We start from the raw sequence: 16,200 nt of genomic DNA, 5'->3' as shown, positions 1-16,200 counted from the left end.
ACATTTTTAATCACATTGATTTTTTGAAACATCATACCAACAAACCTATAGATTTCAAATCAAAAAGGGGCAATAGTGGGACAAACTTGTGTGAGTTTTGTATCACTTCATCCATTTTACACTTTCAACATATTGAAACATTTTGTTAAACATTGTCTGGTATGTGCAGTAAATGTGCAGAAATAATATTTTGCTGAATTTATCTCATGTTCTTACTTAATATTCTTTCTCAGTTCTTTGCCATTGATTTCTAATATTTATTTTAGAATTTTATTGATTTTGTTTAAGGATAATTTATGAGAATTGTCATAATCACATAAAATACAAATGGAGTGGTATTTGTTTGTCCATGATTTATTGATCCTAACCTTTCTTTCTTAAAAGGTTGAGAATAGCTATTCTATTTCTGTTCCCATCTTCAAACAATTCCACAAGAACATCATTGGCAAAGGAGGTGCAAATATTAAAAAGGTAAGGTTACTTGAATTTTCCTTGAAATTATAGACTTTTCATTGCTCCAAATTATTGATACTATCCCCTACTGATAGGATTGATGTGTCACTTTTACAGCAAAAAGTGCAGCATTTAGTTTAGAGTTTAGAAAATAAACTATGCCTGTCCTCTCAACCTTTTTTTTAAACATTCACCATAGATCCGTGAAGAATGCAGCACTAAGATAGATCTACCAGCAGAGAACAGTAACTCAGAAACAATTGTCATCACAGGAAAACGAGCCAATTGTGAAGCTGCTCGCCATCGGATTCTCTCCATTCAGAAAGAATTGGTAGGAGAAACGAGGGTTAAGGGGTATAATTATAGGTAGTCCTTGACTTACGACTGTAATAGAGTCTGCCCCTTTATGGTTGCATGTTACAATTGAAGCATCTCACTTAATGACCCCCATTTCTGCTTTTCCCATACAATTGTTAAACGAACATGCCGGTCATTAAGTGGGGCATGGTGTGCCTTGAGGTGGGGGAGACCTTTGGAGGCATAATGCAGGCCCAGGGCCACCTACTATGAGTCTCCCAAGACTTCCCCCACTCCCAAGGCACTCAGTGCTCTGCTTCCTGTCCCTTGAGATCCCTCCAGTCTTGTACAAGGTTATCTTTTTCAAAGAGGCTCCACAAACAAATGATGGGTTGTGGGAGAGAGCAAACATATTTTTTATGTGTTTTTGAAGCAATGAATTTCAGTTATCTTTTTTCTCTTTGTTCTGAGGGATCCTTGGTACTCTCTGAGCTTGATTGTTTTCTTGCAGATGTTTCAGTACGCAGACTAACGTCATCAGTGCTAGTAAGGAGTAGGGGTTTGCTCTCAATTTGTATTCTAATGGCTTGCCTTGTCCATGTTGGTTGGAGTGGTTTTTTTTTTTTGTTGGGCTGTTTACTGTCAGCTTGTTTGGCAATTCCTTGATTGGGGTATTGTTTACTTCTTGATTGTTGGTCTGATGCTAATCTGGGTGTTAATTGCTGGTAGTGAGGTGTTTTGAACTTTTTGTTCCCTTTTTGGCTTATGATTGTCTCCTTTGCACAGTATGTAGATGTTGTTTATGTCTATGTGACTATTAATAGCTAATTTGCTGGAGTACCAGGTTTTCAGGAATTATCTAGCATTTTTGGACTTGGCTTGGTATTGGATGTTCACAGTTTTCCAGTTGAAACTATGGTTAACTCTGTCCATATGTTGGGAAATTAAAGAGTTTTCAACAAAACTTCTGGCAGTCTTGAGAGCAAACCTCACTCCTCACTACTGCTGATGATGTTACCTAGTTTGGGTAATGAAATCTCTGCAAGAGTACAACTAAGCTCAGAGAGCACTAAGGACTCCTCATTTCAATCCTGAGCTACAAATACTCTCCTTTAAGCAGTCCTCTAGGTTTTTTTTCTAGATATTTTATAGGCAGTTGGAAAAAGATCAAAACAGGCTATTTTGTACAGGTAGTCCTTGAGTTATAATGGCAATTGGGACCAGAATTGCAGCTGTACAGTGCAACATCAGATAACCATATGGCTTAGTGAAGGCAACTCCTGCAAATTGCAATCATATATCCTCAGAATGTACAACTGTCTTAAGTGTAAACTGGTTGCCAACCACCCAAATTGTGATCTTGTGGTCACGGAGTTGCTGGGACCATCAGAATCTCAAGGACCAGTTGTTACACCACGTGTAAAGCACTATTGTAATTTGGAATTGTCACTGAATTGAATGATCAATAACCAAGGACTATATATGCTCATTATACAGTGAACTGATCACTAAACTAGATTTAATATGAATTTGAAAATTCAGTATATGTTTTATTTTCCCATTAGTTCTTTAGCTAGGTGGTGTTATTCCATTTTGTTGTGAAAAGTATAATTTAGTAGAATTAGATAGACACAAAATAGATATGATAGTAATGCTGCCTGATACAATTCGGGACTGTTAGTTATAATTTGGCTCATATTTCATTCACTATCAGTTCTAAGTAAAAATGAATTAGAAACTTCCTAAATTCATTTTCAGAGGGAAGGTACCCTTTGTACTTTCCAAATATTTTTATGTATGAGGGAGATTTTTTTAAATATTTCTTTTTCTAGGCTAATATCACAGAGGTGGAAGTCTCTATCCCTTCCAAGCTACACAACTCACTCATTGGAGCCAAAGGTCGTTTTATCCGCTCCATCATGGAAGAATGTGGTGGAGTTCATATTCACTTCCCCACCGAAGGCTCAGGTAGTGATACAGTCACTATCAGGGGCCCTGCTCAGGATGTTGACAAGGCGAAGAAACAACTCCTACAACTGGCAGAAGAAAAGGTGATAATATGAATTTGGAAAAATAGATGCACATATATACTGTATTTTCTCTCTTTCTTTATAGAATGTGGCTTTATTTGTTTTAAAGCCTGAAACAAGTATATATTATATTGCCTGGCTCACTTTTTAATCTTCTGATTGGCTGCTACATAAGTCATAATTCCTTAAAATAAACTATGTATCAAAAGCAGACACAGTCTTTTTTTATAATAGATCAAAGCTGTAAATAACCTGAGAATTGTTGCCTTGTTTCTTCCCTACTAGGTTTCAGATGTCTGCATTTTTGCTTGCCCCCATTCTTTCCTAAGATTGTCTTTTTATTGTGGTGTTATAATTATACAGTTTATCATTTTATATCATACTTTTATTAGAAACTTAAAGTCTTAATAACATTTGAAATATGACAATTGTAATATTTCCTGAAACTATTTAATCCTGCTATTTTGTTTCCTCAAGATAGTAACCAGTCATGATGAGAAATTTTAAAAATCCCAAAAAGCCATTTTATGCATTCCAGGAGCTCAAACCATAGTTATTTGGCATTCTTACTGTTCTCCTTTAGTTTCAAATAGACTAAATATTTAATTTCTATTTCATTTGTCTATATCTGTCTCTCTGTATAGCCCAAGGTGGTTTATCATAACAATTTTTCATTGTAGAATAAACTTAGAGGACAGAGTACATTGGGTTGAAAGAAAGAACTTTACCCAAGGTCATAAATAAACTGCGGTTCACAGCTAAGCAGGTTTTCCTGACCGAAGTCCAGTTTAATCTTTCTTACCAGTTTATTAAGAAAAGCTGAAACTCAGTAGAGATTATGCTTTACAGGGAAAGCATCTGAGTTTTATAGCTGATTTCCTGATAGGCAGAGAAAAAATCCAGAGTCTTGTTGCCTGTCTGTGTGTAGACAATACTGAATTACATGGTTCACTGGTAACATTTTGTGTTCCACAATAATTCTGTGATTCTTTGAAAACTGATAATGCATGCATATACTTACGACGTGGCCTTCCCTGGTCTGAGTGGATGAATGTTTTTGAAAGTCCAGAGGAATCCATTCAAGGAAAATGAAACAATAGAAACATAGTTTAATTTTTGCATGATTTATACACGAAGTTTACACATAATTTAATTTGGGTTTTCTTGCATATATTCTTGTAGAAGTTTCCCTTGAATATTATAAAATTAGACTTACTCTTATTCAAATCAGTTGTTAGGCTTCACAAACATGTAGGCATGTTCATTTCTTTTTTTAAAGAAAAAACAAAAGGGATTTGGACAAATAGCTTCCATTTCTTTCTTTCATGTAGCAAACCAAGAGTTTTACTGTGGACTTGCGGGCCAAACCAGAATATCATAAATTCCTGATTGGCAAAGGTGGTGGCAATATTCGCAAAGTGCGGGATAATACTGGTGCTCGGATTATCTTTCCTACTTCAGAGGACAAAGATCAGGAACTGATTACTATCATGGGAACAGAAGAAGCTGTCAAGGAAGCCCAGAAAGAACTGGAGGTGCTCATTAAGAACTTGGTAAGGAGAACATCCTAATTTTCTTATTTATATTGTAAATGCATTTTTACATTGGCATGGGTTTAAAAACACTATTGTTACATACAGCAATTATATGTCTTATGTGTCTATAGGATAATGTAGTTGAAGATTCTATGACTGTGGATCCAAAGCATCATCGGTACTTTGTCATTCGGAAAGGGCAGGTACTGAGGATCATTGCAGAGGAGTATGGGGGTGTGATGGTCAGTTTCCCACGCCCCGGTACACAAAGTGACAAAGTCACTCTTAAAGGAGCAAAGGATTGTGTGGAAGCAGCAAAGAAACGTATCCTTGAAATAATTGATGATTTGGTAAGTATCCATCTTTAATAGATCACAGAGAATAAAGACAATGTATGGTTCTTATTTCTTATCCCCTTAGTTTATGTTACTGCAACAGAAGAAAAAAACTGGCTTCATTTTAGCTTTTCTTCATGCCTAAGTGATAAAATTCTTACACAAATGTGTAAGATATATACTGCTGAAAAAAATAAAGGAAACACAAGCAGAAGACATCTGAGATCTGAATGAATGAAATAGCCTTATTAAATACTTTGTTCTTTACATACAGTAGTTTATACACTGCTCTAACAACTAAAGGGAACACAAAACTACTGTATGTAATGAACATACAGTATGTACGGATGTCTTCTGCTTGTGTTCCCTTTATTTTTTTGAGCAATGTATATATATGTGTGTGTGTGTGTGTGTGTGTGTGTGTGTGTGTGTGAGTGATTGGGGGAAAACCACATCTCTTTTTCAGACCACATTTATTTTAGTCTTCGAGTCATCCTATGTCCCTTAATAATTCCATCCCACTTAGTGATTGTGCTCATTCCTGTTGTCATTCTGCATGCAAGTTTCTTATTTATTTATTTATTTCTTATTTATTTATTTATTTATTTATTTATTTATTTATTTATTTATTTATTTATTTATTTATTATTCAAACTTCTATACCGCCCTTCTCCTTTCGGACTTAGGGCGGTGAACAGCCAAAATAAAAACATTTATACATAAAGTTACAGTTAAAAATAGATTTAAAATAATTAAATAGATTTGGCCCGTAATTTAAAACTTATCAATTTAAAATCTGTATCAAATTTTAAAACCAACCATAAAATCAAGACAGACGGGCTAACTGAAAAAAATAAGTTTTTTAGGGCCCGACGATTTCTTAATCTTGGAAATAACATAATAGTTTTACAAAAAGTACATTTTTGTGAATTAGTGTTTTCTTTGCTTCATTAAACTTGTTAAAGGAAGATAGAATTTATTAATACCAAAGGACGAATACCAAGCAGATTTAATAGGTCTACCTTGGTTTATGTCTTTGGCTCCAGCTGCATATGCATTTTTGAGATTTTCCTATGTTCCCCTTGGAATTATATTTTCAAAAGGATAACTTAATCTGTAAATCATATTGTAAGACTTTCTTCTTTCATAGGAAGCCCAGGTGACAATAGAATGCACTATTCTTCAGAAATACCATCGTTCTATTATGGGCCCTAAAGGTTCTAGGATCCAACAGATTACTCGTGACTATGGTGTTCAGATCAAATTTCCAGACCGAGAGGAAAGTACAGGTACAGTAACTCACAAATTTGCCCTTAGAAGGAATGTCTTTGGAACACTGACCACTATTATGCCATAATCCAATAACAGTAACTTTTAAAAAAGATGGAAAGATGGATGGATAACTGATAGATGATTGATAGATAAATGGGTATTGACTATTCATGGAAGTTTTCAGCAAAATTTTTATCAGTATGTATAATTCCATGTGATACCAAGGGGTGGCTTAAAAACAGTATTTTTGTGTAAAGAGCAGCAAGCTGAAGAACTGGAATAACTGGATGTTGCAAACCTTCAGTGCTTCCTTGCCTCATAAAATTCTGGCCTTCTGTTGCACATTGCGATCTGTTATATATCTATTGATAGTGTTGCTTGCCAGGAATTAATTTTATTATGTATGCATAGGATGTGAATAAAATTAGGTAGGTTTTGATACTCCAAGCTTGACAGACTTTGAACTGCTTATTCTTGTATTAAAAAAGAGGGTGCTTGCTGAATAGATGAACAAGGTGAATTAACAGGAATCTGGCAGGTCACTAGAAATCTTCTCTCAAAATAGATAATGCAAGAAATAGAAAATAAAATGTATGAAGATGATTATGCACACAGGACCTGGTATATGTTTATATTCTTTTGTGGAACAGCACAGCATGGGTAGGAAGCAAAGAAAACCCAACGCACTGCTTTAAAAAAAAGAAGAAGCTTGGGTCAGGAAATAGCATTACTTCAAGTTATAATAAGGGTTGGGAAGTTGATTATCTTGTTCCTTTCTAAACATTTTAAAACCACTTCTTTGATTATTATTTTTTTAGAATTTTACCAGGTATTAATGACAAGTTGATTGGTCTAAAATTTCCTGGGTCTGCTTTTTCCCTTTTTTAAAATATTAGACCGTTAGCTTTCCTTCATCGTCAGGTATTTTCTCTGCACTCCAGGAGTTATCAAAGAGTTAATGATTCTGAGATAGCAGTTTCCTTCGTACCCTGAAAAATAATTCATCTGGCCTATTAATTTAAATTCACTGAAAACAACTAAGTTTTGACTCTTCTCCCTTGATTGTTTTGACCTGCATTTTTTTCTTCTAACATTTCTATTGAATACTGAATACTGAAAGTAATTGCACAACTCTAGCAAGAATCTCCTTGTTCTCTTGGTCCTCAAGGTTAGAGGCTGCTAGGCTTTCTCCCATAGATGTCTTTTCTTCGTAGCAGCCTCTTCTTCCCGTGATTGTTTTGCAAACATCCTTCTGCTTTATCTAGAAATTTCTTATCTTCCTTGATTAGTCTCAGAGTTGCCAGACATGCATCCAGGTCATCCACTTTCTCCTCCAGCAAGATAAATTTGCAGGTCATCACACTACTTGCCTCATTACCCATGTCACTATGAAGACAGCTGTCTGGGCTCTCCTGAAAAAAAGAAAAAAGCTAATTAATTTGTTTTCACATCCCTTTAAGAATGCAGGTTGTTAATTAGAGCTGATGAAATAAAATCCAATTTCTTTATAGCTTGTGATGACTTTCCCAGCATACCTAGGAATATGTAAACCATCTCAGTGGGATCTCAGGCTAATAGCTTGAATTATGAGACAGTATGGAATAACAAGAGCAGAATACGAAATCATGGATTTAAATTAGAAGAAGGGAGATTCTAATAAATGTTTTGAATGTAATCGATATATAGTAACTAAGTTAGTATTCTTATTCCTATAAACAGCTTCTGTTGCAGATGTGGTAGTACATGAGAATGACAAAGAGAATAATGAAGGAAAAGAATACAAAGAAATAGATCCTGGCTCCCCAAAGAAATGTGATACTATCATAATCTCTGGTCGTCGAGAGAAATGCGAGGCAGCAAAAGAGGCCCTCCAGGTAAGTGAGATTGGATATCTGTATTATCTTAGAGGCCTTCCATATCTCAACACAGGAGTAAAATCAGTTTTGTTTATAAGCACTGTAAAGTGATCTTCATATTAAATCTCAAGGGCCTATTGTGCAAGATGTCCTGTCTTCTGGAGACACTATTTTATTGACAAGTACGTAGTGTGTGTTAACCGCTCACAGAAACAGAATAGTCACTTAAATGAAAAGTGTAGTAAAATGACTTCTAATGAGTTGTGACTTACATTATGGAGTAAAAGCATTTGATAGCCCAGATACCAATGCTTCTTTCAGTATTTATTTTATGTTTTATGGTTTGAATTAAGCAGCAGTGATTGGGCAAACTGTTCTGTTGTCAAGGTCAGGCCAGAATCTCTGATATGCACAGGCTGCTTGCCAGACATAGAATCAGTGTTTTCATGGGGGAGAGATTCTCTGTCATGTAGGCACAAAGATACTCCCCAACTTTCTCTCAACTAGGGAGAGACACTTTGAATGGTTTTAAAACAAAGAAATTCCAAAGGGGACAAAAGAACAATATGTTTATCAAAATTAGCAAAAGAAGTAAGGTAGGAGCAGTTTACAGCTTCTGATTAAAGCAAACTTTCCAGGGAAAAGGAATCTCTATATAAATTGAAGTAGAAGAAGTAATTGTTTTAAAAGTCTTACCTTTATAAAATTGGGTGAATGCCTAACTAGAAAACACGTTAGGATTCTTTTCTTTTTGTCTCTATATTTGCTAAGTATATTTTTTGGGCAGAGTATAAGACAACATGGCTCCCTCAGCCAAGAAACAGGGATGAGCATTGTGCTCTAGAATCGGACAAAACTGGACAGGGAAACTTTACCTTTTATAGGAAGCTTTATTCATTTCATTTTATTTGTTCATTTAAATTTATTAGTTACCCGGCTCCAGTGGAGTTGAACACTTAATGTCATCTTTCATTCTTCTTTACCATAAACTGGGTAGAATGTTACTAATGTTATTAGAATCTTTTGTTATCAAGCACGGAAAACCAGGTCCACACATAAAGGCTCAAATTAACTGATTTATTGCTGAAAGCCTATGCACAGGAATCTACTCAAGCAACAGTTAGCACCTGGTTAGTTAGATAAGGGTCATCGACACTCAAGGGGGGTTGGACTTTATTCTTTTGTAGCTGCATAAGGGCTGTAAACTGATGCCTTGTTTAACTCCTCCCCCTAGTTCTGCCAGTGTCTCCTATGGCTGTCCATATATTTAATTAATTAATTAATTAATTAGATTTCCCAAAGAAAATTATGCTGCTTGTAGCAGACGCTGCATGTACCTTTGTAAATTTCTTACAAAGTTAAAAAAAAAGATTTGAAATCCATAGATATAAGCCAGCTATACAGCTGGCTGGTGATTATATTATATAAACTATTTTATTTTCTCCCTTTTTAGCCTTTTAATTGTTGGTTTAATTCATGTGTTTTTTGTCATAATTTACTTACTTGATATAATTTTCATGTTCGTTTTCAAGGCTTTGGTTCCAGTTACAATTGAAGTAGAAGTTCCCTTTGACCTTCATCGTTTTATCATTGGTCAAAAGGGTGTTGGAATCCGAAAAATGATGGATGAATTTGAGGTGAGTATAGGTAATCCTTGACTTATGACCACAATTGGGACTGGAACTAAATCACTAAGCAGTGGAGTTGTTAAGTGAACCACACCCAATTTTACAACCCTTTTGGCCGCAGTCATTAAGTGAATCTGGTTTCCAGCACTGATTTTATCAAGTCCCTTGGGAAGGTTGTCAGTGGTGATCACATGATCCTTGGATGCTGCAAGCATCATAAATACATGCCAGGTGCCTGAATTTTGATCACGTGACTGCAGGGATTCTGTGACAGTCATAGTCTCTGACTATTGTGGGGTGAGTCATTGGGCCCCACAGAGAGGGCTCGAAACTTGGGCGTCCTCCTGGATACACGGCTGTCTTTAGAAGAGCATATGACGGCTGTGGCCAGGGGGGCTTTTTATCAGGTTCGCCTGATCCGCCAGTTGTGTCCCTTTCTGGATCGGGATGCCTTACGCACGGTCACTCATGCTCTAGTCACATCCCGCCTGGACTACTGTAACGCTGTCTACATGGGGCTCCCCTTGAGGAGCACCCGGAGGCTCCAGCTGGTTCAGAATGCGGCCGCGCGGGTGGTTATGGGAGCGACTCGGCACTCCCAAGTAACACCTCTCCTGCGCGAGCTGCCCTCGCTCCCGGAGGTCTTCCGGGTGCGCTTCAAGGTATTGGTTACCACCTTTAGAGCACTCCATGGCTTAGGACCCGGGTATTTACGAGACCGCTTCTGCCATCGATAGCCTCCCACCGACCAGTACGCTCCCACAGAGAGGGGCTCCTCAGGATGCCGTCGGTCAAACAATGTCGACTGTCGGCCCCCAGGGGGAGAGCCTTCTCTGTGGGGGCACCTACCCTCTGGAATGAGCTGCCCCCAGAGATGGCAGATCAACTCATTGAATAATGACATTTGTGAAGGTTGAGAACATCTGTAAAAATGCTCATTTGTGATAAGATAATCAATTCCTTATCTGCATTTGTTAGGTAAACATCCAAGTTCCTGCTCCTGAGCTTCAATCTGATATCATTTCTATAAGTGGGCTTGCTGCTAATCTTGATCGTGCCAAAGCCAGACTTTTAGAAAGAGTGAAGGAACTTCAAGCTGAGCAAGAAGATCGGGTATGTATTGGACAATAATTATAGTGCTTTTATCAATGTCCTTCACTTACTTTCCTAGTTAAAGTTTAAAATAACTATTAGTAAAAATGCTTTAATTAAGGATGTTTGTATAGAGAAAAATCTTAGCAGGAACCTTATGTAGGAAAGATCTTGGGAGATGTGGGGGAAGATACTGCCTAGCAAATGGTTAGATAAGAGATAAGTTAGATACTTTTCTGAAAAGCATAGATCCTGCTCAAGAACAGATATTATTTGGATTTCAACATCAAATAATTTGACTACTAAGGTTTCTGAGGGATCTGAAGGTTTAACCCTTTTTGGGATCATAATTATGTGATTTTGGTTTATAAAAGGAAATCTAGTTCTTTTAGATGGATGCTAAATGAAATATTGCTATAGAAATAAGCAATAGTGGAGGATTGTAAAAAGAAATTAAAATATTTTTTAAAAAAGTAATTTAGATCAAAGATTAATTGTTTAAGAACAATTTGGAATGCAAGTAAATATTTTATTATATGTTAATGTATACTATACATTGCTCGGGGTGTGTGAAATCCACCCACTGTTCATGTGATGGCCGATCTCCGGAATCGTTGGCTCACATCGTATTTACATGCCCCCATTATCGGGAGGCAAGGTCAGAACTTAACTCTCCCATTTGCCAAAGATTTCCTGGATTATCTGAAAATCTTAGTCTTCGCTTCCTACTCCAAGATACTGATTCTAAGATTACACTAAAGGTAGCAATTTTTTTTTTGCTGCAGTCTTGGGATGTAAGAGCCGGGGGAAGGGATGGGCTGGACCCATTGACTGAGGTCAGCTTTATTGATCGTCGATGGTTGAGTTAGCTGGTGGTTGTATAAAGTGTCGATGTGTGGATTTTATGCAAATTGCAATATAGTATTTTCTACCTATGTACAATTTTAATCGACTATAGTCCATATAGATTGGAGCTAAAAATTTAAAATACATTAACTGTGAGTTTGACGGTGTGGTTTCTACTAATGATCTTGTTGCCGTTTTGCACTTCAGTCTGGTCGTGTGTCAGCTATGTGTCTTGGATGTTTTGATTTTTTGGTCTATGACCGCAATAAAGTATGCTATGCTATGCTATGCTATATAATAGTAAACTCAAAAAGAAGAGTCAAGGGAAAAAAAGCTATTTTGGATGAGATAAAGAGAAAAGAAGATGAACTAAAGAAATTTCCAGAAAAGATACATATTTTGTTTACAGTGATGATCTATGTAAGAATAAATCTATGTAAGAGAAATGGAATTAAAATGAGCTATGTGAAGCTAAAAATAATGACTTTGTAAACAAACCAGAGAAATTGGCATATATATATCAAAAATACGTGGAAAAGAATGAGAGATTGAAATTACAAGAAGAAGATAATGTACTAATTGGCAACATGGCTATACAAAACTCTTTTCATCAAGATTATCCCAACTTGTATAAAGAAACTTGATATCTCTCTGGAGAAAATAGATGAATATCTAAAGAATTTACCAAGGATTACAGAGGTACAGAGACAGATTGTAAATGGACCTATAACAATAAGGGAAGTTTCTGAAGCTATAAAAGATATTAAACTAGGAGAGATACCTAGAATAGGTGGATTATTAGATTCTTATAAATGTTTTGACGATGAACTTTTACAACCTTTACAAAATATGATGAATTTATCTTTCAGCGAGGAAAGATGCCAGAGAGTTGGAAAGAGACCAGTATAGCACTAATACCCAGAGAGGGACAAGGTTTAACAAAAAATTATAGACCAATATCATTATTGACTGCATGACTTGAATGTCTGCAAGTTTTTCACGATTCAAGCTGATAGAATGAAAATAATTTTTCAAGAATGTATTCATAAGGATCAATGTGACTTTTTACCTAAAGGACAGTAAAAGGACAATGTTAGAAATGCAGTAGCCATTTTGGAATATTTGCTGTAACATAAAGCCAGTTTGGTGTAGTGGTTAAGGCATCAGACTAGAAACCAGGACAGTGTGAGTTCTAGACCTGTCTTAGGTATAAAGCCTGTTGGGTGATTTTGAGCTGGTCACTTTCAGTCCTGGGAAGGAGACAGTGGCAAATTGCTTCTGAAAACCTTGCCAAGAAAACTGCATGGATTTTTCCAGACAATCCCCCCAAATAAGACCCAATTGAACAGAAGAGAGAAAAAAATGAAAAACAAGTAGCATTGAGATTCTTAGATGCAGAGAAGGCCTTTGACAATTTGAACTGAGCTTTTTGTTCAAGATTTTGGAAGAGAGGAATTTTGGAGATAATTTTATAAAATGGGTAAGATCAATTTACACTTCACAGAAAGTGTAATTACTAATTATAATTACTAATTTAGTAATTATTTAGTAATTACTAAATAATTACTAATGAAGATCCAACAAAAAACCCTGTAAGATACAGAAGATAGGGATGCCTACTGTTTATTTGTTTATTTTGGTTCTTGAAATACTATTATAGGATTGTGGGATTAAAGTTCTTTTTAAAAAAAATACGTTTTTTATAAGGCTTGTGCAGTTGATTTGGAGCTGCTTTTGGAAAACTTTTTAAAGAGAAGTGAAACATTAATGGGCATATTAAAAGAATTTGGTACATTAGCAAGTTTACCTGATTTGGAATTGTATTTTGCAACTTGCTGTTTGGTTTGGATGAAAGAGTACATGTTTCTGAGAAATAGAAGGCTTTTGGAATTAGAAATACATGACGGGTATGGAAATTGTGGCCCAACAAAGTCAAGGTTAATGTGGATTTTAAAAATCATTACAGTATATTAGACATGCTGTATTGAGAATATGAAATAGATACAAACACAAGTTGTTCCTGAAAATGTCTTTGTGGTTAATAGCATATGAAGTACGAGAAATAATAGACAAACACAAATGGCTAATTTATTGTGAGATATTAGAATTTTATCAAGAGAAATGTAAAATAAAATCAAGAGAAGAACTGATGGCAGACGGACATAGTTATCAATGCTTTTCTTATCTACAGTTATTACAAAGATTTAAAGTAGAAAACAGACTTTGTTTTGAATATTGTAAGACTGAGTTTGAAACAATTGTAAACAAATGATGAACATATAATTGCTAATATGTATAAACATTTATTGAAATTAAACAGGAGAGGAGCAAGTGAAAGAATTATAATAAAGTGAACTAAAATGTGGGTTATAATATACAAATAGAACAATAGAAAACGTGGTTGAAAGGATTAAAATTTATATTATTTTATCATCTTAAGGAGAATTTTTATAAAATTATATACTGTTGATATATGCCACCAGAGAGATTATTTAGAATGTATAAAAGAATTGCAAATTTATCATGGTTGGTGGAATGTGTAAAAACTTGTAAAATTTTGGATTCAAATACACTCACTGATTTAGAGGATTTTAAAGATTAATATACAATTGAGACCAGAGGTTTTTCTTTTGCGATTCATGGACAAAAAAATCTGAAAAATTTATGGAAATTGGTTTTTTTATATCATAAATACAGTGAGATTATTGTAGGCAAAAATATGGTTTTTTTTTTACTTTATATTGGTTTGTATTAGTTTATATCTTTCATTTTAATTTTTTACAGTAAAATTGTAAAGCAATTCTCAAGGATTGAGCAATCACCTTTTCCAACCTGGTGTAACAAGATTGTTAAAACTCCTAAAATTACCAGTGTTCTGTTCCTACTGGACACCAATTGAGGAGAGCAAGTTTACAAGATCAAATTGAATAAAATATATCCAATTTAATAAAGTAATAGCAAAATCATTTTAAAATGAATATCTATATCTATTCGAGATTAGTACAGCCAGATCTTTAAGATCTATTATAAATATTCACGGCACAACCATGTATCTTCCTGTAGTAAGATATTCTGAAAATTGAGGCCATCATAGAAAAGCCCCAGGCTCTTATGATCACCACTATAAAAGTCTATTAAGAGTAGCCATAAAAGCAGAACCTCTGTAGTTTGGAAGGAAGTTCATGTAAGTACAGACCTATTATTATATCAATAGCTCTCTTGTTAAATGTCCATTGTACTGTATTTGCCAAAGTAGTAGTAAAATTGCTTGATTAGAGGTAGAAAATGTTTAAAACTTAAACTTCTTTATTGTTCTAGGCTTTGCGAAACTTTAAGTTAACTGTTGCTGTGGATCCCAGATACCATCCTAAAATCATCGGCAGAAAAGGGGCAGTGATCACCCAAATCCGCACAGAACATGATGTGACTATACAGTTCCCAGACAAGGATGATGAATCTCAGGTGAAGAACTGGCTGTGGAAGAAAGGATGGGAAACAGTCAAAAAATTTGGAGTGGATTTGTTTTGTTTAGCATATATGTTACCTGGTTTGTTCCCACTGCTGTCTCCGCAGCAGGACTTTTCAGACATTTTGCTTGAATTGCTTGCTACCAACTTGAAGAGCCTAGCATTAAAGATTAACATTTCCTCCCTTAGGCCCAGGATCAGATTATCATAACAGGCTATGAGAAAAATACTGAATCTGCGCGAGATGCCATCATGAAGATTGTTGGTGAACTGGAACAGATGGTATCGGAAGACATCACCCTAGACCATCGTGTTCATGCCCGCATTATTGGAGCACGTGGGAAAGCTATCCGCAAAATTATGGATGAATTCAAGGTGATTAAAACATTGTGCCATCTGTTAAATGGCTAGAAATCAATTTATCAATAGCAATAGCTAAATTGTTTGGTTTTTTTGCTTCAGCAGATGAATGAGAATCAGTGCAAACAAAAACAATTTAATTGAATAAAGAAAAACAAGATTATACTGACCCTTGTGGTGTATAAGGAACTTCTATGTTGTATCTTTCTACCTTCCGTTTCCAGAATAACTGTGACTGTGGTCTGAATACTATTCAAAACACAGCAGATATGGTTCTTATGATGCACATAGATTCCCTATAAATATGGCATTATTTGTTGATTTAAGTATGAATAATCCTTTCTTTGAGAAACCAAACAATTTAGTTGCTCCTTGCATTCTGTAACTGCATTAGTCACACAATTTTTTGGGGGTATATAACTTCAAGGGAAATGGGAAAGAGAGGCAAATATATCAGGCCACCATATATGAGATAATTGTTGTCTTTCCAGGTGGATATACGTTTTCCTCAAAGTGGAGCAGCTGATCCCAACTGCGTGACTGTGACTGGACTCCCTGACAATGTGGAGGAAGCCATTGATCATATTCTGAATCTGGAGGAGGAATATGTATGTGTATTACTTAATTACATGGATTCAAAATATTGTAAAGGAGAATTACAGCATTACTCTTGTGTTTGTGTATATACTCTGCTAACTAAGCTATGCTTGTTTGTTTGGCATTGCAGCTGGCTGATGTAGTAGATAATGAAGCAATGCAAGTCTACATGAAACCACCTGGTCATGAAGAAGCTAAAGCTGCATCAAAGGGATTTGTGGTTAGAGATGCCCCATGGACAGCAGGCAATACTGAGAAGGTAGGAGTTGTTTATGTAGTAAACTTTTCTTGGGCAAGAGAAAACATTGGGACATGAGTCCCAAACATTGAGTCTTTCATTTAGATTCCAGCAAAAGCCAAGGCAAAGTGAGATGCTGAGAGAAAATTGTCTTCCACCATAGCTGTTGTTAATTTAACAGAGTAACAGAGTTG

The 16,200-nt window shown here is 35.6% G+C and overlaps 1 protein-coding gene across 2 annotated transcripts in view; it reads left to right on the top strand.

Moving 5' to 3' along the window:
* Positions 1-16,200, top strand: part of HDLBP (high density lipoprotein binding protein) — a 66,372-nt gene that overhangs the window by 47,222 nt on the left and 2,950 nt on the right. For both annotated transcript variants that reach the window (XM_070946182.1, XM_070946183.1), the window contains exons 15-27: positions 385-471; positions 653-784; positions 2,583-2,801; positions 4,112-4,333; positions 4,447-4,665; positions 5,801-5,939; positions 7,642-7,796; positions 9,311-9,415; positions 10,385-10,519; positions 14,663-14,806; positions 15,001-15,186; positions 15,663-15,779; positions 15,899-16,027. In XM_070946182.1, coding sequence (XP_070802283.1) covers positions 385-471; positions 653-784; positions 2,583-2,801; positions 4,112-4,333; positions 4,447-4,665; positions 5,801-5,939; positions 7,642-7,796; positions 9,311-9,415; positions 10,385-10,519; positions 14,663-14,806; positions 15,001-15,186; positions 15,663-15,779; positions 15,899-16,027 — 1,989 coding nt within the window. The remainder of the gene's footprint in view (positions 1-384; positions 472-652; positions 785-2,582; positions 2,802-4,111; positions 4,334-4,446; positions 4,666-5,800; positions 5,940-7,641; positions 7,797-9,310; positions 9,416-10,384; positions 10,520-14,662; positions 14,807-15,000; positions 15,187-15,662; positions 15,780-15,898; positions 16,028-16,200) is intronic.

The sequence above is a fragment of the Pituophis catenifer genome, unplaced genomic scaffold (assembly GCF_029215685.1).
Source record: "Pituophis catenifer annectens isolate HBS135680 unplaced genomic scaffold, rPitCat1.0.hap2 SCAF_6, whole genome shotgun sequence".
Classification (NCBI taxonomy): domain Eukaryota; kingdom Metazoa; phylum Chordata; class Lepidosauria; order Squamata; family Colubridae; genus Pituophis; species Pituophis catenifer.
This window is presented reverse-complemented; position numbering and strand designations above follow the sequence as displayed.